We start from the raw sequence: 22,603 nt of genomic DNA on the forward strand, positions 1-22,603 counted from the left end.
TACCTTGGTGCAAGGAGAATAACACAAACATTATGTTTCAACCATGACATTGAAAACAAAACATAGCCAACAAGCCCAAATGATAAAATAGCTTTATTATGGACAGGATGACAATATATTTGTAGAGGCTGACAGACTTTACTCATGAAAAAAACACTATCGTAGATAAGAAATCCAGCTGAGTAGAGTCTTCTCTCTGAAAATCATTTAATTATTTTTCCTGCAATTGTAAGCAGTGCACCCAGGTGGGGACATTTTGTTATAGGTGGAGTGGGGATTGTGAAATTCTGTCACCATATACATGAACAATATTAAAAAGGCTGGCCAGTGAATTTAATTAATAATCGGATATGGGTATTTACATAAGGAAGGAATGAGAAATATCTTTGAAGGACCAGCCAAAAATTAAAAACAAAATCCAGTTTGACTTTTCAGACCATGTTCACAATACCAATAAAAGGAAGGAGAGACAGTTATCAAAGGGAATCAATTACAATGAAGAACCCATGGATTCCCAATTAAAAACATCAGTTTTTAATTTGATTGGGTGAACACTTGATGCTACTCATATCACACATTACCATAAAGTTTACTTAAGACAGTGGATTTAATAACAGAAGTTAGATACTCAAAATCCATTGTTTTAAAATGTCGGGTCATTGTTATAAAGTCAATTACTGTTTTGTTGCAATTTCACAGTTAGCAGTGACAGATCAGAAGCCTCAACGAAACTTACACACTGCAAATGTATTAATTTCTGAAAGATGGGATTTTTTATTACCAATAAATCTATCAGACACTTTTCATTTCAGAAAAGAGATTGGTACATCATAGAATAACAATCAGCTTTTTACAAGAAAATTAGCTTTTAGTAAAACTCAAATAACCATGATGCTTAGAAACCTCTTCTATACAGTTCCACCTAAACATGATCACTCTTTTTAAAAAAAAAGTAGGTAGATATAGAAAACGTGCCCCATACACATACCAAACTCTCTCACTCACTTCATTAGCATCTCTACTTTCAAATACAAACCACTGTCAGTATTAAAGATGATCCATTTTGAGATACTTTATATGTACATGAATTAATTTCAAAAAATCTTATTTCCCCTCTGAAATAGTGGGCTATTGTACCAGGAAATGGGAGATTTTAGCAAGCTAACTTTAAAGTAGGATTTCCAATTTGAAAAACAAACAGGTGCACATTTTGGTCAATGTCCAATGATTAAACTCATTTTTTGCTCGAGAGAGTAAGGAACTGGCTATTTGAATTAAAACCAGTTTTAATCTCCATGCAAATTAATCTTGCTGTAAAATTAACTTGGTCTTATGCCCAGCAATGTTCAATTGCATCTGACACACCACTGAAAACAGATGGCATGTCTCTTGAAAATTCGATCAGTAAAATCTCTTAACAAAATAGTGCAGCACTATATTCAATTCACCATACCACCACCCATTGTGTACTTACCAGTCCAAGGAAGTGTTAATGTCGAGGTTTATTACAAAAATACCCAAAAATAAAATGCCCCAACACTATAATACCATTAAACACTGCCATGTTTACAATATGTAGTCGTCAGGCTATCTGAAATTAAAACGCAATTTGTGAGAGCACTAGACATTCAAATACCCAATATTAAAGAATTAAAGTTTCTTTTTAAAGGCAAAAATCTACCATTGTGTTTTAAAAGAATGCATACCTGTTTATAGTTGTATTTAAAAATGTCAGTGTTTATATAAGTGCTAAACAATACTTTGAATGCATATTTCTACACAATTCTGAATGAAGTGTTGATTAAATTTACTGACAATCCAAATTTACCTTAAAAACTTTTAAAACTGTTTTTAAGAAGAAACATGTTCACGGATCACACTGCTGGCACAAGTCTAATACAATCAGGCAGCTAGAACAATAATCGACTACAGATATTATATCCCATATGTAAACATTCAGCTTTTATTGTACAATTGTTTAAGAGGTCTTCTTTTGTTTAGCAAATGTTTGGCATCTTGTCTTCAAAAATACTCTAATGTTGGACTTTCTACATCTCCCTTTAACCTGGAGTTGCTGCACTGGCTGCAGCTTGGCTGTACATTCATTAACATTCCATGTTACCTCAAACAATTTAGCTGTCCAGCACAGAGAACAGACTTTGCCTTTCTTACAGATGTTGCCAGATGTATTTTTATTTCTCTAAAAACAGGAAATATACCCCATCCCTACTTTATCCAGGCCTGCCTGGATAAACAGGGCAGCCCCAGATTACAGAAATTAACTTAAGAAGAACTGAACAGCAAATCCCTCAGACCTTAGCATAGTTGGACTCAGAGCAGCCTGAACAAACCAGGTGAAAAAAAAACTTGCAGAAAATACAAGTGTTTCAGAACTCTAGACTCTGCAACCCAAGTGTCAGGATTGCTAGGCAGTAAAGGATATCCCTATGTCTGGCAGTGTCATAGACACTAATTGATAATAGAGGGTCTGAAATAGTCATACAGAAAACTGTCATACAAATACTTTAGCCAATGCATCGGCCCCAGCACTGGCAATGTAACATTTGGAAGGATGAAATGCCACATCATGGATGGATTCATCGAACTTTTTACGATGTGCAGTGAATTCTTGAATACATGTCTTGGTCTCGAGACTCCACAAACGAATGGAAGAGTCATGACCTTGGTGTGGGGAGGGGAGAAGAAAGAAAATGGAGAGAGTTTAAAAATAATTAATATTTATCAGAAAGGTTTCAAAAGTCAGAATTTTCTACTTGGTCAGCCATACAGCGAGATTCACCACAGTGCCTATAGTCTCTGAACCAATCTAGCAGGAATTCAACAAATGCAAATCTCAACATATCAAATATGAACCACCGTCACCCTATTTTCCCAATTTAAAGAACCTAGGTACAGAGCCAAGACCAAATACCAGTGTTCAGAAGTACTGCTAAAGTTTAGCTGGCTAAAACCAGCAGAATACATTGGTTACCATCCCAATATTTATCCAATTTGATTCTTTAAAGTATTGTTTTAATGGTAAGAATGGGAGAAAGTGAAGACTGCTGGAGAGTGCAGTGCTGGAAAAGCATAGCAGGTCAGGCAGCATCAGGAGCAGGAGAATCAACATTTCGAGCATAACCTCTTCATCAGGGAATGCGATAGGCACATGAAGGTGATAGGTCAGAGAGGAGGGTGGAGCAGATAGCTGGGAAGGAAAATGGACAGGTAGAATAGGTCAAGAGTGAGGTGCCAAGTTGGAAGGTTGGATCTGGGGATAAGGTGGGGAGAGGGGAAATGAAGAAACTGATGAAATTCATATTGGTTCCACATGGTTGCAAGGTTCCAAGGTTCTTCCACCAAGCGTCAGCTGGTAAGGGTTTGACAATGGAGACGGCCCAGGACCTGCATGGCTTTGGGGGAGTGGGAGGGGGGGGTTAAAGAGTCCTCCAGACGTTGGTGGCAATCTAACCTCTACCTCAGCCAGGCCACACTACAGCCTGTCTTTCAAAGGCACAGGATTCAAAACCCAGAATGTTGCCACCTTCATCCCTGTGCCTGAATTACATTCTGGAAAATTAAGCTTGGGCCTATCTGTCCACTGACTACTTAATGACCAATTCACTTTGCTAGGGAGGAATAAATATTCAGGTATCAAGCCAACACAACCCCAAAGATTCCTCTCTACCTCTTTCCAAAGTAAGTACTCACTACTTAATGAATAGCGTCTGATCAGGAACAAATCTGAGCTGTTGCTAGGCTGACAACTTTCTTACCAGAAGATACAGGCATGCGATCATCTCTCACAGGTTTGTCCAAGAGGGCACCAATGAGGAACTCTATCTGGTACACAACCAGGGTTCCAAATATAAGTGGAAAGTTCTGCAAGGAACTACTCCTCCAATCAGAGACCATTTCACTCCCTCCTTTACTGCTGGTAGGAACAGAAATGCCCCCTAATTTGAGGAACTATTAGTGTGAATGTCCCTCCTCCCATTTAATCCAAAGCTTAGACAGAGGGAATGATTACAGGAAACTGTAAAGGACATGATACCTGTTGGGCTGATGGCAGTAGTTGCTGGGTGTGGGAGTTGGCATCAACTCAGCAAGTGAACTGGCAGTCCAATCAGGAGGCAGGTTGGGGGTGGAACTGACTTGCCAATCAAGTCAGAGAAAAAGGCTCCAGTTGAAGGACAAATCAGGGGAAGATAAACTCACTCTAATAAGAGCAGCAGCACCGTGCCCCCTAAGCAAGCAAGGGGGTGGCGGGGAGGGAAGGGAAGGGGGCGAGTGAGGAGAGGGGGCAAAGGGGGGACTGTGGGTTGGAGGGGAGAGATAGTGTGAATGTGTGCAGAGGAGAGAAGACAACACGAGTGAGGTGTGGGATGGCGAAGAGAGAGCAGAGTGTGAGCCGGGGTGGAAAGAGAGAGAAGAATGTTCAGGGATGGGGAAGTGTGAGTGAAATGGGTAGAGAGCATGCAAAAGTGGTGTGGGCAGAGAGCATGATCAAACAAGGTGGGGGGTGGGGGAGGGAAGAGAGCAAGAGCAAGGGGTAGAGACAGAGGAGGTTTCAAGCGGCACAGCACAGGCAGGAGTGGGCAGAACAATAAAAATAGAATGGACTAATAAGTGAGGAAGTAAAATATTGAGGTAAAGGGGCTATGAGAGTTTGAGTGAATCAGGTAGTGTGTGGATGTGTAGGAGAGTGAGGGTGTGTGTATGAATGAGTGAAGGAGATTTTGTGCAAGGGTGCAGGAAGGAGTATGTGAAAGGGAGCCTGTTTATCTGTGCGCATTTGTTTGGAGGTGATAATTAAGTGTTTGTGAAGAGAACAAGGGAAAATGACAAATTGAGGCAAATTAGTATAGTGTGATGATTGTGTTGGAAAAATTGTGACTAAAGGATGATAAGTCCCTGCCAGGTGATTTCTAACATCCAGTGTTGAAAGAGTAGAGGTGGCGATAGTGAATGGATTACTGATCATCCAAAATTCTACCAATGCTGGAATGGTTCCTGCAGATTGGGATGTAGCAAGTATAACTTCACTATTTAAGCTTGGAGGAAGACAGAAAATAGGGAATTACGGACCTGTTTGGCTTACATCAATAGTATGCAAAATGCTAGAATCTATGATAAAGGATGTGATGAATGAACACTTAGATAACAATGATCTGATTGGGCATAGTCAGCATTGACTTATGAATTGGATAGGAGGTAATGTACTAACATGGATTAGGGTTGGCTAAAAACAGTAGGAATAAATAGGTAATTTTTGATTTGTTGCTATGACTAGTGGAATACGGCAAAGATCAGTACTTGGGCCCCAACTGTTCACTATATGAATGATTTGGACATGGAGACCAAATGCACTACTTCCAAGTTTGTAGGTGGCAACAAAGCTAGGTGGGAATGTGTATTGTGAGGATGGTGAAAGTGGCTTCACGAGGATTTAGATGGGCTTAAATGAATGGGCAAGAACACGGCAGACAGAGTATAACAATGGAAAATTCCGAGGTTACCCATATCAGGTAGCAGGAACTTAAGTGTAGAGTATTTGGTAAATTGTAAGAGGTTAGGAATTATAGATGCACAAAGGAGCCTGGGAATCCTTGTCCATAAATTATTGAAGGCTAACATGCTAGTACTGCAAACTACTAGAAAGGCGAATCAGATATTTGTCTTTACTGAAAGACAACTGAAGTGCATAAGTAGTGAAGTCTTGCCTCAGTTAGAAAGCACCTAGAGTTTGTGCAGTTTTGGACTCATTATCTCAGGGAAGATATTATTATTATCGAGTGCAGTGAAGGTCACCAGATATGTTCTCAGGATGACAGGACGGTCTCATGGAAAGAGAATAAGCAAACTGGACTTGTATTCTCTGGAGTTTCAAAGAATGAGAGGCAATATTATTGAAATCTACAGGATACTGAAAGATTAGATGCAGTAAAATGTTTCCTTTGACCGGGGAATCTAGAATCCAGGACATAATTTCAAACTAAGTGAAAAACCACTTCAGACCAAGATGAGATTGTTTTCTTGCCCAGAGGAGTTGCGAATGTTTGGAAATTGCCACTCCCGTGGACTATGGAAACTTATTAACTCAATAAGTTTAAGGAAAGGATTTACAGATTTCTAAATGCAAATTACATAAAGAGATTTGGAAATAATATGGGAAATTGGATTCAAGTGGATTATTGTATTGAATGGTGGAGATGAATGGCCTACCCATGCTATGTTCCTATGAGCTATAAGGGGAGGCTGAATAGGTTCCCCTTTTTTCCCTGGAGCATTAGTAGGGTGACCTGATAGAAGTGTATAAAATCATGAGGGGTATGCTTAGGGTAAAGAGACAAGGTCTTTTCCCTGAGATGGGTGAGTCCAGAACTAAAGGGCATAGGTTTACGGTGAGGGGGAAAGATTTAAAAGGGACCTAAGCGGCAACTTTTTCACATAGAAGGTGGTGTCTGAATGGAACGAGCTGCCAAAGAAAGTGGTGGAAGCTGGTAAACTTAAAAGGCATCTGGATGGATAGGAATAAGAGGGGTTTAGAGGCATATGGGCCAAGTGCTGACAAATGGGACTAGACTAATTTAGAATAGGATATCCAACTGGCATGGACGAGTTGGACCAAAGGGTCTGTTTCTGTGCTGTACATCTTGATGACTCTATGACATTATCCAAATTAATGTATTTTAAATAAATACTTACTGCCAGACATCAGATACAAGCCGTTTGGATCGACAGCTAAACTTGTGACAGCATCCAAATGGGCTACCATTGAATGAAGAATTTTTCCTGGAAATAAAAAAATTGGTGTATTAGAGTGGTATGACAGGAGTTAGTGAAGAAATGAGACTATTTAACCCATTGAACCCACAGGCCTTTTTATGTAGTTGCAGCTGTTTATTGTAAGCTTACATTTTTTAAACTCTAATAGTCCAGTGAAGATTTGAATACATAATTTAGGCTAACAATTCACTGCAATAAATAACTAATGACTCTATACTTTTATAAGTGTCAATTTTAGGACATCATGTTAAAGCAACATTTCAGCTCCTGATTCGATGGGTGTAAGCATTTCTGTGCGAGTATTCAGAGGAGCAGGCTACTCTCCCTGAATGCTGGGGAAAAAAAAAATTCTCCCTCAGTCACAACTATTGCAACAATGTCCATAGTACAGAGAAGATGGTGCTAGATGTCTGGAAATACATAGACATGGATAAATCCCCAGGACCTGATCAGGTGAACACTAGAACTCTGTGGGAAGCTAGGGAAGTGATCACTGGGCCCCTTGCTCAGATATTTGTATCCCCGATAGTCACAGGTGAGGTGCCAGAGGACTGGAGGTTGGCTAACATAGTAGCACTGTTTAAGAAAGATGGTAAGGACACTCCAGGGAACTATGGACCGGTAGGCCTAACATCAGTGGGCAAGTTGTTGGAGGGAATCCTGAGGGATAGGATTCACGTGTATTTGGAAAGGCAAGGACTGATTAGGGATAGTCAGTATGGCCTTGTGCATGGGAAATCATGTCTCACAAACTTGGTTGAGATTTTTGAAGTAGCAAAGAGATTGATGAGGTCAGAGCGGTAGATGTGATCTATATGGACGTCATTAAGACGTTCGACAAAGTTCCTCAAGGGAGACTGGTTAGCAAGGTTAGATCTCGTGGGCGGCACGGTGGCACAGTGGTTAGCACTGCTGCCTCACAGCACCAGGGACCTGGGTTCAATTCCCGCCTCAGGTGACTGACTGTGTGGAGTTTGCATGTTCTCCCCGTGTCTGCGTGGGTTTCCTCCGGGTGCTCCGGTTTCCTCCCACAGTCCAAAGATGTGCGGGTTAGGTGAATTGGCCATGCTAAATTGCCCGTAGTGTTAGGTAAGGGGTATATGTAGGGGATGGGTGGGTTGCGCTTCGGCGGGTCGGTGTGGACTTGTTGGGCCGAAGGGCCTGTTTCCGCACTGTAAGTAATCTAATCTAATAAGTAATCTAATCTAATCTCACAGAATACAGGGAGAACTAGCCATGTGGATACAGGACTGGCTCAAAGGTAGAAGACAGAGGGTGGTGGTGGAGAGTTGCTTTACAGACTGGACACCTGTGACCAGTGGAGTGCCACAAGGATTGGTGCTGGGTCCACTGCTTTTCGTCATTTATATAAATGATTTGGACATGAACATAGAAAATATAGTGAGTAAGTTTGCAGATCACCTCCAAATTTGGAGCTGAAGTCGACAGCAAAGAAGGTTACCTCAGAGTACAATGACATTTTAATCAGATTGGCAAACGGGCTGAGGAGTAGCAGATAAAGTTTAATTTAAATAAATGTGAGGTGCTGCATTTTGGAAAAGCAAATCAGAGCAGGATTTATACACTTAATATAAGGTCCTGGGGAGTGTTGCTGAACAAAGAGATCTTGAAGTGTAGGTTCATAGTTCCTTGAAACTGGAGTCACAGGTAGATAGGATAATGAAGATGGTGTTTGGTATGCTTTCCTTTATTTGTCAGAGCGTTGAGTACAGGAATTGGGAGGTCATGTTGCAGCTGTACAGGACATTGGTTAGGCAACTTTTGGAATATCGCGTGCAATCCTGCTCTCCTTCCTATTGGAAGCATGTTGCAAAACTTGAAAAGGTTCAGGAAAGATTTACAAGGATGTTGCCAGGGTTGGAGGATTTGAGCTACAGGGGGGAGGCTGAATAAGCTGGGGCTGTTTTCCCTGGAGTGTTGGAGGCTGAGAGGTGACCTTACAGAAATTTATAAATCTATGAGGAGCATGGATAGGATAAATAGACAAAGTCTTTTCCCTGGGATAGGGGAGTCCAGATCTAGAGGGTATAGGTTAGGGTGAGAGGGGAAATATTTAAAAGGGACCTAAGAGGCAACTTTTTCACACAGAGGGTGGTAGGTGTATGGAATGAGCTGCCAGAGGAAGTGGAGGAGGCTGGTACAACTACAGCATTTAAAAGGCATCTGGATGGGCATATGAATAGGAAGGGTTTAGAAGAATATGGGACAAGTGCTGGCAAATGGGACTAGATTAGGTTAGGATATCTGGTCAGCATGGATGGGTTGGACCCGAGGGTCTGTTTCCTTGCTATACATCTCTATGACTCTATGTAGTTGTTGTCTCAGGGATATTGAGAAATATAAAATAGTTTCTATATTTAATTCACTTTATAGGGAGCTGATTTCAAAAGCAATCCATTCAGCCATTTGCCTTAAAATTTTGAGAAGGCCTGAAAAGTTTCATCTAATTCATTCATCAGATATGTATCTCCCTTGCAAGATCAGGTTTGGGGAAAGATTTCAAAGAGGAGTCTTGAATCCAGTGTTCAGTCACACAAGCTGATCGAAGCTCTTTAGTGATGCAATATGGGAGAGGTCTCTGGAGACAGATCCAAGACACTAACTCTCCCAATAAAGTACATGATATTTATACATGTTGCACTACAATGATTGCATACAACATTGATATCAGTGCTTGCCAAGTACCTTCTGATTATTATGCCCCTTCCCAGACATTTGCCAGTCTCATTGTGCTTTGTGGATGCTGTTTATTAGCTTGTGAAGCTGCAATTATTTATTTTCCCAAGGTCATTTATGACTAAGTAATGTTTTGCAATTGTTCCCTTACAATGCTTGTTGCTTTGTATTCTTTCACGAGGTTACCTGTTTACACCATTTGCCCTTCAATACCTTGTGCTGGCAGGATAGAGCTTTTTCTATTACCTAGACCCATTTGTTTAAAGAACTTCAGCTAAATTCCTTAGTATTAGTTTGTTAGTTGCACAGTATACCTACTTGTAAAATATGTTATGGCAATTACTTAAAAAGTCTTCAACTATGGTGGGATCAGACTTTCCCTTCTACACTTTACTAAGTAACAAACTTGTGGGTATTAGGAGCATATCTAGGTTTTTTTCACAGGTACTCCCAATCAAGACGGTCTCTATGCCTGGAGCCATTGCCTACAGGAAATTATTTAAATTCCCTGATGTTTAACACACTAAAGTCAAAACTATTATTGTATGAATATTTGCGTGTACATGTGTATGCACATAAAACTACCTAAAAAGTCACAACTTTTAGTCCTTACTAAACAACAAGTTTTGAATTAGCTTGTTGAAAGGCCTCCATCCGAGATTCCCTTATCAAAAATGTCTGATGTCTACATTCCTTTGTTCTTTTCCACTTTCTTTGAGGCACGTCCTTGTCTTATCTGGCTGCCATGTACATGAAAGCCACGGTTCAGACTGTGGAAACTGCTATGTTCAACGCACAATTCTCTTCAGCCATCTTATGTTAGCTAAAACCACAGCTAGCCATTTTGTGTTACCTTCAGCTTTGGGCAGCTCCAATAGTCAGCATTCTTTGCTCTTTCCTAATTCAAGAGTGTAATTCTTAGCTAGCTAACTCCTTAAAGTACTGCAGTCTTTGTTGCTTAGATGCAACCTCAGTGTTGGTTAGTTCCAGAATTTTCATCCAGGATTCAATCAGTAGGAAAGCTAAGAGTACGATGGTATTCCCATGCACCACATGGATAAACAAAACGCTTTCTCTCTACATGTAGTCAAATTCCTCTTAATCAATACTTATTACTCACTTCCATTGTTTTTACTTTAAAAAAGTATTTCATTTTGAAATATTTTCCTGTGTGCTATAAGCGTCTGTCACCAGGAATACTCATCATGAAACTGCAATGGGTCACCCACAAAATGTGATTTATTTTTGCAAACCAGAGGTTAATTTTGAATCAACTGATTTTGATCTCGTGTTCCATCTGGACTGTACAAGCAATCAACTTTTACACAGTTGAATCCTCTCAGCTCTTCTGTGGTCAATAGTTCTCTCAAGTATGAACGATAATATAAAAACCATATGAACTGCAAATGTTATAAATCAGAAACTGTTGGACAAGGTCAGCAAGTCTGGCAGCATCTGTAAGAGAAAGCAGAGTTTGCATTTGAGGTCCAGTGAGGAAGGGTCACTGGACCTGAAAAGTTAACTCCGCTTTCTCTCCACAGGTGCTCCCAGACCTTCTGAGCTTTTTCAGCAATTTCTGTTTTTACAAATGATAATATGTTTAAATATCAATTACAAATCTGAATGATGATTTTAAACTTCTGTCCCTGGATATGATACCATTTACAAAGTTGTGACACTATAGGTTTTGTATCCCTAGAAAATCCAGAATCCCGTGTGCCTAACAGATGAACATTTGAGGCAGTCAAAAGCCACAGATGCACATAACTGACAGGACATTAATTGGCTTGATATATTAATGTTATCAAGAGTCAACTAATGTGCTGCTCTAACCAATAAACTGATAACTAACTGTACAGATAGTAACTACAACATACATGGTGTATTTTCTATTCAACTGCAGCTGTCTGTTGTAATCCAATTTCCTTCCATTTCTAATGGTTCGGAAACAGTATGCTCAATGTCAGTGATCGCTGAACATTTTCATAGTTATTGCCCTTGACCAGGCATCAAGTAGGACAAAGTCTTTGAAAAATGGTCTCCCCTGGCAATGCTCACATCACCACCAGGCGAAGTAGTAAATGCTGCTCAGCATGGAGGTAGTAGAAGGGATTGCCAATTGCAGGACTTTTCTGCCCTTGGATTCCCCCTCCTGGATTTACTGTTTTGATTTAAATTGTCACGAAAGAAACTCCATTTATTTGTCAGTTGGGAAAGACAAATCAAAGAAATAAATGTTCTTTGGGTTGTGCCAACACGACACCTTTCTAAACTAAAAACCTTTTGCCTTCAAGCAGTCAGAACCCGTTTATTCTTGACTAGTCATGCATCTGTCAAGATGCCTCTTAAATGTTGCTATTGCATATGCTTCTCCCACTTTCTTGGTGGTGCATTTCAGACACTTACCACACTCTATATAAAAAAAACTTGCCCCTCACATCATCTTTAAACTTTCCCCTTTTATCCACGCCTCTCAATTTTGTAAACTTCTATCAGGTCACCCCTCAGCCTCTGACATTCAAGGGGAAACCAATCAAGTCTGTTCAAGCTCTCCTTACAGCTAATACCCTCCAAACCCAGCAACATCCTAGTAAACCTTTTCTGTACACTCTCCAAAGCCTCCACATCCTTCTGGTAGTGTGGTGACCAGAAGGCATTGTCTTCCTATAGTGCAGTGGTTATTACGTTCATCTCACATGTGACAGATTCCCGGTTCAGAAGCAGGGGTGTCCCCTTCCAAGGGCGGCAAAGTGGCTCAGTGGTTAGCACTGCTGCCTCAAAGTGCCAGGGACCCCTGTTCGTTCCCGCAACCATCTGTGTGGAATTTGCACGATCTCCTCGTGTCTGCATGGGTTTCCTCCAGGTGCTCCGGGTACCTTCCACAACCCAAAGATGTGCTGGTCAGGTGAATTGGCCATGCTAAATCGTCCATAGTGTTAGGTGTGTTAGTCAGGGGTAAATATAGGGTAGAGGAATGGGACTGGGTGGGTTACTCTTCAGAGGGTCAGTGTGGACTTATTGGAGCAAAGGGCCTGTTTCCATACTGCAAGGAATCTAATCTAATCTATAAGAACTATACATAATATTCCAAACATGGCCTAACTAAAGTTCTATACAACTGTAACATGATTTGGCAATTTTTATACTCTATGGCCTGACCAATGAAGGCAAGCATGCTATATGTCTTCTTGACCATGTTACCTGCTTGCTTTGTCATTTTCAGAGAACTACACACCTGATGCCTTAGGTCCCACTGTATATTAATACCTCTAAGGCTTTAGCCATTTAAGATATACTTCCCTCTTGCATTAGACCTTCCAACACACATTACCTTACAATTGTCCAGATCAAATTCGATCTGCCATTTCTCCACCCAAGTTTCCGGTGTATCTATATTCTTTTGTATCATCTGGCAATCCTCCTCACTATCCACATCTTCCCCAATCTTTGTCTCATCTGTAAACTTACTAACCAGATCACCTTCATTCTCCTCCAAATTATTTATTTATATTACTTGTAGAAAACCACTGCCCACAAATCTCCAGTCAGAAAAACACCCTTCCACTCCTACTCTATGCCTTCTATGACCAAGACAGTTCTGTATCCATCTTACCAGCTCACCACAGATGCCATATGACTTCAGCTTCTATGTAAAGGATGTTGTCAAAGACCTTGCTAAAGTTTATGTTGACAACATCCACCATCCTGCCCTCATCATTCATCTTTGTCATTTCATTAAAATTCTCAATCAAGTTTGAGACACACAAAGCCATGCTAATAAGTCCAGGCACGGTGGCACAGTGCTTAGCACTGCTGCCTCACAGCGCCTAAGACCTGGGTTCAATTCCCCATTCAGGCGACTGACTGTGTGGAGTTTGCACGTTCTCCCCGTGTCTGCGTGGGTTTCCTCCCACAGTCCAAAGATGTGCGGGTCAGGTGAATTGGCCATGCTAAATTGCCCGTAGTGTTAGGTAAGGGGTAAATGTAGGAGTATGGGTGGGTTGCGCTTCGGCGGGTCGGTGTGGACTTGTTGGGCCGAAGGGCCTGTTTCCACACTGTAAGTAATCTAAATCTAAGTAATCTAAATCTTATCCATAAACATTTTCTTATAATTTCCCTACCACTGACATAAAGCTCACTGGCCTGTAATTTCCCAGATTATCCTTGTCACCCATCTTAAACAAAGGAACAATGTGAACTATTCCCCAGTCCTCTGGGAATCTCTCTTGTGACTAAAGAGGACACAAAGATTTCATACAAGTCCCCAGCAATTTCATCCCGCAGTATTCTGGGAGAGATCCCATGTTGTCCTGGGAACTTGACTACCTTGGTGGTTTAGAGCTGAAAATGTGTTGCTGGAAAAGCGCAGCAGGTCAGGCAGCATCCAAACAGCAGGAGAATTGACGTTTCGGGCATGAACCCTTTTCCCGAAACGTCGATTCTCCTGCTCTTTGGATGCTGCCTGACCTGCTGCGCTTTTCCAGCAACACATTTTCAGCTCTGATCTCCAGAATCTGCAGTCCTCACTCCCTACCTTAGTGGTTTTCAAAACACCCTTTCTTAAAGTATCGACATCCCAAAGAATATCAACATTCTCCCCTCTAGACTCACCATCTACAGAGTCCTTCTCCTTTGTATGCACTGATGCAACGTATATGTTAGATATGCTGCCCAAAATCTACATTCTCCAGCTCCTGTTTCAATATTGTGGTAGTTAGCTTTCCCCCATTTAGTACTTTTATCCTAGAACTACTCTTATTCTTATCCGTAAATAACTTAAAACTTATGGAAATATGGTCACTATTCTCAAAATGCTCCCCCTCTGAAACTGCCATCACCTGACTGGGCTCATTTCTCAATATCGGGTCTAGTGCAGCCCCTTTCTTAGTTGGACTGTTTAGATATTGCTTCAAAAAAACCCTCCAGGATGCACCTAACAAATTCTGCCCCCATCCAAGCCCTTAGCACAAAGGGATCCCCGGAAAACACAGGGTAAGTTAAAATCACCCACCGTAATGACTGCTTTTTTAAAAATCTTTTTCCATAATCTGTCCACATATCTGTTCCTCAATTTCCTGCTGATTGTCAGGAGGCCTGTACTACAACCTCAAAGTGATTGCACTCTTCATATTCCTCAACTCTACTCATACGATTTCGCTGGATGAGCCTTCATAAGTGTCCTCCTCAGTACAGCTGAGATATTCTCCCTGATCAGTAATACCATTTCCCATCTCTTTTACATCTCTCTTGATCTTGCCTGAAACATCTAAAATTCCACAAACTTAAGATGCCAGTCTCGTCCCTCTCTCAACCAAATGAGTTTGAAAGCTGGGATTACACTGGGAATATTCATATCTATAGAGACTTCAGCATATAGTCTAATTGTTTATTCAGAGAGTTTTCTTTGTAAGGGCTGCTTGTTGGATGCTGCCTGAACTGCTATGCTCTTCCAGCACCACTGATCCAGAATCTGGTTTCCAGCATCTGCAGTCATTGTTTTTACCTTGTGAAATGAATAACATATCTATGTAAAGAGCTGAAGCGCACAATGTAAGTTTTGAAGAAAAACAAATAAGAGTGGAATGGAGTGGTGGAAAAGGTGATTGAAGTCTCTACTGTTAATGGTATGCTTAACACAGGAGACAAACTCTGGATAATTCAAAAGATGCAAGTTTCAACAAACAACATCACTATACAGAGAAGAAATAAGTATTTTCCTACCTGTATTATTGTCAAAAAATTTTATGTGTCGGTCCTCATGGGCTGTGATAGTAACAGGAAGTGTAGGATGACTAATGACTTTATTAATCTGACATGTAGAAGAAGCTGTATAGGCAAATAAAGGGAAGTATATTAAGAAATTGTGACATTGAAATAAGAACCTAGATAATCATTTGTTCATTCTAAATTTAAAAGTCATAAAATGAAAACATTTCTATTACTCCATACACAGATATTTCGCTAACATGATGTGTTACTCCTCATTGGGGTGGCACTCTGGAAATCAAGGTCTGCTTTCCCAGAGTTGTCACACAAAGTTAAGATTTTTTAAGAAGTTCATAGAATTCCCCAATTTGCCTCCTTTAGACCTTGACAGAAAGGATGGACCAGGTTTCTATATTTAACAAGAATTATTATTTATTACAAATAAATAGACTCGAGCTACAGATAAACATCTTGAACTGTTAGCATATGCCTCTACGTTAAAACTCAATCATTTTTAAACTTCCTGCTCTACACACATACAGACAGACACAGACAGGGGGGAGAAAAAAAGTGTAACTGGTTCTCATTTATAAAGGCCTTTGACATCATTTAATAGAGTCAAACTAAAGCAACTGTAACGGGGAAATAAACTGGCTATCAGGCTTGAGAATGCTTCTAATTACAGAGCAAAAACAGCTCCTTTTCATCCAGGGACCCTATGGTTTCAGCAAAAACATTCACACCTCAAAGTTGTTCAGCTACCTGGGAGTCAATCACACAAAATTGGCGGGCAGGAAGCCTTTGTCACCAACAACTGGTCTCTAGTCCACAGTCATTCTTTGTTAGCTGAAGTTTCACATACATACTCCTTGGCTCCAGCTTGTCCACAAACCAGGCTTCTGGTACTGCTTGAACAGGCAGTTGTGCAAAAAGCACTTACAATGCATGTCATGTTATTTGCTTTTTAAATGCAACAATCTTTTAACAATCCTGGGCTTTTAAACCAGTTCTTTTCCTGCTTCATTCCGTAATCAAAAATATGATAGGATCTTTCCATGAATGTGACTGTAACATAATCAAAGATAACTTAAGAATTAGTCTACCATTGATGGAGCTCACTATAAAACTAAATGTCTTGCCAAGAGTAGGAATTGCAGGACAAAAGGACCTATTTTGAAGGATTATTTGGATGTGACCAAAGGATTCATGACTTCTGACATAAGCAACATCTTCAGCTGTTCATGGTACATGAGCTAAATACTAAGCATCAATAGGCTTTCAAATGTGGAGTACCACGTCTAGTCCAATCTCACCATCTCCAAACCGTTCCCAGGAGGCAGCCAAAGCCTGTTTGACCTAATCCACAGATTGTAATTATGGACTTCTGCATTTCAAGTGTCTTTTCTAAATGTGGAACTAGAGCTGGAGTATGGACATTTTTCCATTTCAAGACTCAGTTCAAATACAACACAGCGAAACTACCTCTTCATTCCCTAACGTGCGCTCGAGTTATCCAGAATGTCTCCCAATGCGCCAATATGCAAGCATTTTTGATTAGATTGTATATTTCAAGGAGACAGGATGGAACTATTTAAAAAGATCACTGACTGGGATAGTGTAGACAGAAATGTAAGAGTTTCTGGCTAATTTTAATTCCTATTTGTAACATCCTAGAGTTGTACAGCACAGAAACAGATCCTTCAGTCCAACTCGTCCAGGTTGACCAGATATCCCATTTACCAGCATTTGGCCAATATCCCTTTAAAACCTTCCGATTCATATACCCATCCAGGTGCGTTTTAAATGTTGTATTGTACCACCCGTCACCACTTCCTCTGGCACCTTGTTCCATATATAGAGTCATAGAGATGTACAGCATGGAATCAGACCCTTCGGTCCAACCCGTCCATGCTGACCAGATATCCCAACCCAATCTAGTCCCACCCACCAGCACCTGGTCCATATCCCTCCAAACCTTTCCTATTCATATTCCCATCCAAATGTCTCTTAAATGTTGCAATTGTACCAGCCTCCACCACATCCTCTGGCAGCTCATTCCATACACATACCACCCTCTGTGTGAAAAAATTGCCCCTTAGGTCTCCTTTATATCTCTCCCCTCTCACCCTAAATCTATGCCCTCTAGTTCTAGACTCCCCGGCCCCAGGGAAAAGACTTTGCCTATTTATCCTATCCATGCCCCTCATAATTTTCTAAACCTCTATAAGGTCACCCCTCAACCTCCGACGCTCCAGGGAAAACAGCCCCAGCCTGTTCAGCCTCTCCCTGTAGCTCAGATCCTCCAACCTGGCAACATCCTTGTAAATCTTTTCTGAACCCTTTCAAGTTTCACAACATCCTTCTGATAGGAAGGAGACCAGAACTGCCCGCAATATTCCAACAGTGGCCTAACCAATGTTCTGTACAGCCGCAACATGACCTCCCAACTCCTGTTCTCAATACTCTGACCAATAAAGGAAAGCATAATCATACGCCTTCTTCACTATCCTATCTACCTGCGATTCCACTTTCAAGGAGCTATGAACCTGCACTCCGAGGTCTCTTTGTGCAGCAACACTCCCTAGGACCTTACCATTAAGTGTATAAGTCCTGCTAAGATTTGCTTTCCTAAAATGCAGCACCTCACATTTATCTGAATTAAACTCCATCTGCCACTTCTCAGCCCATTGGCCCATCTGGTCCAGATCCTGTTGTAATCTGAGGTAACCCTCTTCGCTGTCCACTACACCTCCAATATATGCACTACCCTCTGCGTGAAAAGGTTGTCCTCAGGTCCTTCTCACCTTAAACCTATGCGCCCTCTAGCTTTCGATTCCCACACCCTGGGGGCAAAAAACCTTGCCTATTTACCCTATCCATAATGCTTGTAATTTTATAAATCTCTACAAGGTCACCCGTCAGTCTCTGACACTCGAGGGAAAACAGCCTCTCCCTACAGTTCAAACCCTCCAACCCTGGCAATATTCTGAAAAATGTTTTCTGCACCTTTTTAAGTTTAACATGATCCTTCCGGTAACAGGGAGGCCAGAACTGAACACAGTAATCCAAAAGTGTTCTAATCAATATCCTGTACAGCTGCAAAATGACATTCCAACTCCTGTACTCAATGCACTGACCAATAAAGGCAAGGGTACCAAATGTCTGTCTAATGACTCCACTTTGAAGGAACTAACAACCCACACCCCAAGGTCTTTTTGTTCAGCAACACTCAAGGTCCTACCATTAAGTGCATAAGTCCCACCCTCGTTTGCCTTACCAAAATGCCACACCTTACATTTATCTCAAACTCCATCTGCACTCCTCGACCCATCAGCTCATCTGATCAAGGTCCCTTTGTACTCTGAGATAATCTCCTTCACTGTCCACCATATCACCAATTTTGGTGAAGTGCGTGTGTCAGTCGTCATCCTTCACAGGAGACACTGTTACCCTCACAGAGTACAGTGGTTCGATGGCAGTTCACCAGCACCTCCTGAAGGAGCAACGAGGGACAAGGCATTTGACACCCATATCTCTTGAAGCACTGCAAAATACCTGTCCTTGCCTAAGGTGCCCAGTTTCCAGCAACAGATCATCTTGACAGTGATAGGAGTTCAAACCCTGGGCAAACTCTGTAGCTTCATCCCCTTTCACCCAGCCTCAGACATCTCTCTTGGAACTTGTGTAGATGGAATAGACGCTATTGCCGCCTACTATACGTTAAAGCCAACAGATTATAGTACGCAATTTCACCCTCACTGATGGCACATTCAGACAAGGAATGCAATCTGGTAAAGAATTATTTCTGCTGTCTGGTTTTAAGCAGGCAGCACAATATCAGAGCCCAGCTTTCTCCAGAATTTTTTTTTATCTCATTACCCAGAGCTGGACATGTGCAAGAGAAAGACAGCTCCTGCATATTTACACAATGGATACATTTCTATGAATGGGTATAGTTACCTAGATGTAAACCGTGACAGTCAATAGAAGACCCCCTTAGTTTCACACGTGACAGAGACCCTGCATATCAGTTATTCACATGCCATACAGAGTACAAACAGTGCTGAGGGAGCTGGCACTGTCGGAGGATCCGTGCTGAGGGAGTGGGCACTGTTGAATTTGATTGCTAAACAGATTAGATTCCCAACAATGTGGAATCAGGCCCTTCAGCCCAACTAGTCCATACCGACCCTCCGAAGAGTAACCCACCCGGACCCATTTCCCTCTGACCAATGCACCTAACACTAGGGCCAACTTAGCATGACCGATTCAGGGAGGAAACCGGAGCACCCAGAGGAAACCCATGCAGACACGGGGAGAATGTGCAAACTCCACACAGTTATTGCCCGTGGCTGTAATCGAACCTGGGACCCTGGTGCTTTGAGGCAGCAGGACTAACCACCGAGCCACCGTGTTGCCCAATCATTGGGAAAATATTAAATTAAAGTATAATCTGATAAAATTGCAGTGGGTGTGCAGATTTGTTTCCAGTCATTGAGAGGTCTAGAAGGAGAGTCATGGATACAGATTATGTGTAAGAGTTACAACAGAGAACAAGAGGAAATTTATTCAATGAGGAAGAAACATTCTCATGGTCATGGGACTTGAAAAGTCAACTCTTTTTCTCTCCACAGATGCTGCCAGACCTGCTGAGTTTGTCTAGCAATTTCTGCTTTTGTTTAGTGAGAAATAACTATGGCTATAATGTACACTTATAGTGTAACATTACAGTGGAAGGGTGGATGAAAAAAAGTGTAAAAGAAAATTGCTTAAGGCTACTTGCCCAAATATCACTGTGGTCTCATTAGCTTAAATGAATCCAATTCTGCGAAACTACACAGATTATTTTTATTATGGTGTGGGCTTTGGCCACTGGTAGCTCAAATGGTAGCTAGGTTTCACAATGGGATACCTGCAGTCAGAAACCACATCCAGATAGATTGATATGCTGTTCTCAGAGATAAGAAGTGTTGAACTGTTGTGCCACTGTGGCCCTGAAAATCAACTTTTTAATAACTTATAAGCGTCAATCCATTCAAGCACAGGCAAAACATGAACCTCTTGCTGTTAAACACAGAGATGGCCAGCTTTTCTTTTACTAGATTACATTTGCATACAAAAAAATTATTAGTCAACAGTACAGGTGTAATATAAGTGATCATTCAAATTACTAAAAGCTCAAGTTACATAATACTGTCCTCAGAATTAGCTATCAGCAATTACTGTTTCATAATAACCTTAATATGACCTATAATGCTGCTTTGGAGGAGCAGGGCATTTAGCCCTCAAGTCCTGCCCTGGCATTTGATATGATAACTAATGTAATTGTGGCCTCTATTTTCCTGTTTACCCTGACATTCTCTGACTGCCTTGTGAGTCAAGAATCCATCTAACTTAGCCTTAAATAATTAATGACACTGCCTCCACTGCTCTCTGGGAAAAGAATCTGACAAACTAATGATCCTCAGATAACAAAATATCTCCTAATCTCTGACTTAAATGCAAGCCTCTTTACTGTTAAACTGTGGCCTGTAATTCTACTCTCACCTTAAAAGGAAACATCCTTTCACATACAACTTGTCAAGACTGCTTCTCACTCTTCTAAACACCAACAACCAGCTCAACTTTCCTCATAAAACAATGTCCTGCATTCCCGAAGTAGTTGAGGTAGTCTTCTCTGCAATGCTTCACATGCAATTATATCCTTCTTAAGTTAGGGAATCAAAATTTTACAAATTACTGCAGATCTGGTCTCAGCAATGCAGTATATAACTGTATCAGAAATTCCTCTTGTGGGAGGGACGGGGACGGGGGCGGGGGGGGGGGGGGGGGGGGGGGGGGGGGGTTGGGGGGCTGAAGTGCGGGAGATGGGTTGGACATGGCTGAGGGCCCTGTCAACCACAGTGGTGGGGAATCCTCAGTTGAGGAAGACTGTGGACATTTGGGAGACCCTTTGTTTTTTTTTGTAGATATTTTTATTGAAATTTAACATTTTTGCAAATTTACAAAAATAAACAAAACTCTCAAATACAAACATTGATGTACAATTAAATCATATATACAATAGTCATAATTTAACAAAGAAAAGAGAAAGAAAGAAAACAAAAAAAGAAAAAAAAAGAAACGAAAAAAGAAAGAAAAAAAACCTCAACTTTCTACTAATCTAACCTATAACTAACCAGAGTGTATACCTAAGTCTCTTACATGCTCGGAATGTATAAACATCAAATATAATAAAACCCGTATTCGCGCAGGATTCCTCTCCCAAGGGGCCCCGGAGCAGCCCGGTCTGAAATCTTCACTAAATAAAAGCCCTTGTTAGGATAGCCGAAATATCTGCATTTATATAATTCAAAAAGGGCTGCCATATTTTATAAAATAATTCAGTCTTTCGGTGCACCATATTTGTGAGGAAGTCAAGGGGGATATATTCCATAATTAATCTGTGCCAATTTGAAAGTCCAGGGGGGCCCTCAGCCACCCAGTTCACCAAAATATTTTTCCTTGCACAGAAAGAGAGAATAGAAAATAGTCTCTTCCCATGCATATCCAGAGATGAGAGGTTCGAAAAGCCCAAAAGGAGAGATACAGGGTCCACCCTAATTTCCGTTCCTAAAATTTCTGTCAGGGTATTTGCCACTTTAGTCCAGTATCTGCGGATTTTCTGACAAGTCCACAGACAATGTACAAGAGTACCCACCTCTATTTTGCATTTGGGACACATTGGAGATGCTCCTGCCTTAAATTTTGCCAGTCGAGCCGGAGCTATATGGGCTCTATGAAGTATCTTTAGTTGGATAGCCTGAGTTCTGTTACAGATAGCAATTCTTCTAGCATTTTCCCAAATGTCATTCCACATATCCTCAGAGATTTCTAGCCCCAAGTCCTGCTCCCATGTTTTAAGCAGGTCATCCATGTCTCCTGAGACTCCATCATGTAGCAAATGGTATATAGTACTAACGGAGGATGCCCCCGCTGGTCGTAAGACATTACGTTCTCTGTCTGATTTATAAAGACTATCTATTAATGTAGTCTTCCTCTGTATATAATCTCGAACTTGGAAGTATCGAAAGAGATCCCCATTAGGTATTCCGAATTTCAGACGCAGCTGCTCAAAGGACATCAGGATCCCATCTTTAAATAGGTCCCCTAAGCATGAGATGCCCCTGGATCTCCAGAGTTTAAAGGTGGCATCTGTAATCCCCGGTTGGAATCCCCATGCGCCTACTATTGGTGCATGGGGGGATGTTTTATGTGAGTTACCCTCATTTTGCCGCATTATATTCCAGGCCTTAATTGTGTTTAATATTATGGGATTTTTACAGTGGTCTGTAATGATTTTCCTCTTATCTGAAAATAAAAGGTTAATAAGTGGGTATTTTACTTGGGAGGCTTCGATATCCAGCCAAAT

General features: G+C 41.2%; 1 protein-coding gene across 1 annotated transcript in view; it reads right to left on the reverse strand.

Moving 5' to 3' along the window:
- Positions 1-78: 78 nt before the first annotated feature.
- Positions 79-22,603, reverse strand: part of strn (striatin, calmodulin binding protein) — a 146,707-nt gene continuing 124,182 nt past the window's right edge. Inside the window, exons 16-18 of the mRNA XM_060852478.1 lie at positions 15,208-15,312; positions 6,709-6,795; positions 79-2,682 (exon numbers count right to left, since the gene is read on the reverse strand). Coding sequence (XP_060708461.1) covers positions 2,513-2,682; positions 6,709-6,795; positions 15,208-15,312 — 362 coding nt within the window. The 3' untranslated portion in view covers positions 79-2,512. The remainder of the gene's footprint in view (positions 2,683-6,708; positions 6,796-15,207; positions 15,313-22,603) is intronic.

The sequence above is a fragment of the Hemiscyllium ocellatum genome, chromosome 3 (assembly GCF_020745735.1).
Source record: "Hemiscyllium ocellatum isolate sHemOce1 chromosome 3, sHemOce1.pat.X.cur, whole genome shotgun sequence".
Taxonomy (NCBI): Eukaryota; Metazoa; Chordata; class Chondrichthyes; order Orectolobiformes; family Hemiscylliidae; genus Hemiscyllium; species Hemiscyllium ocellatum.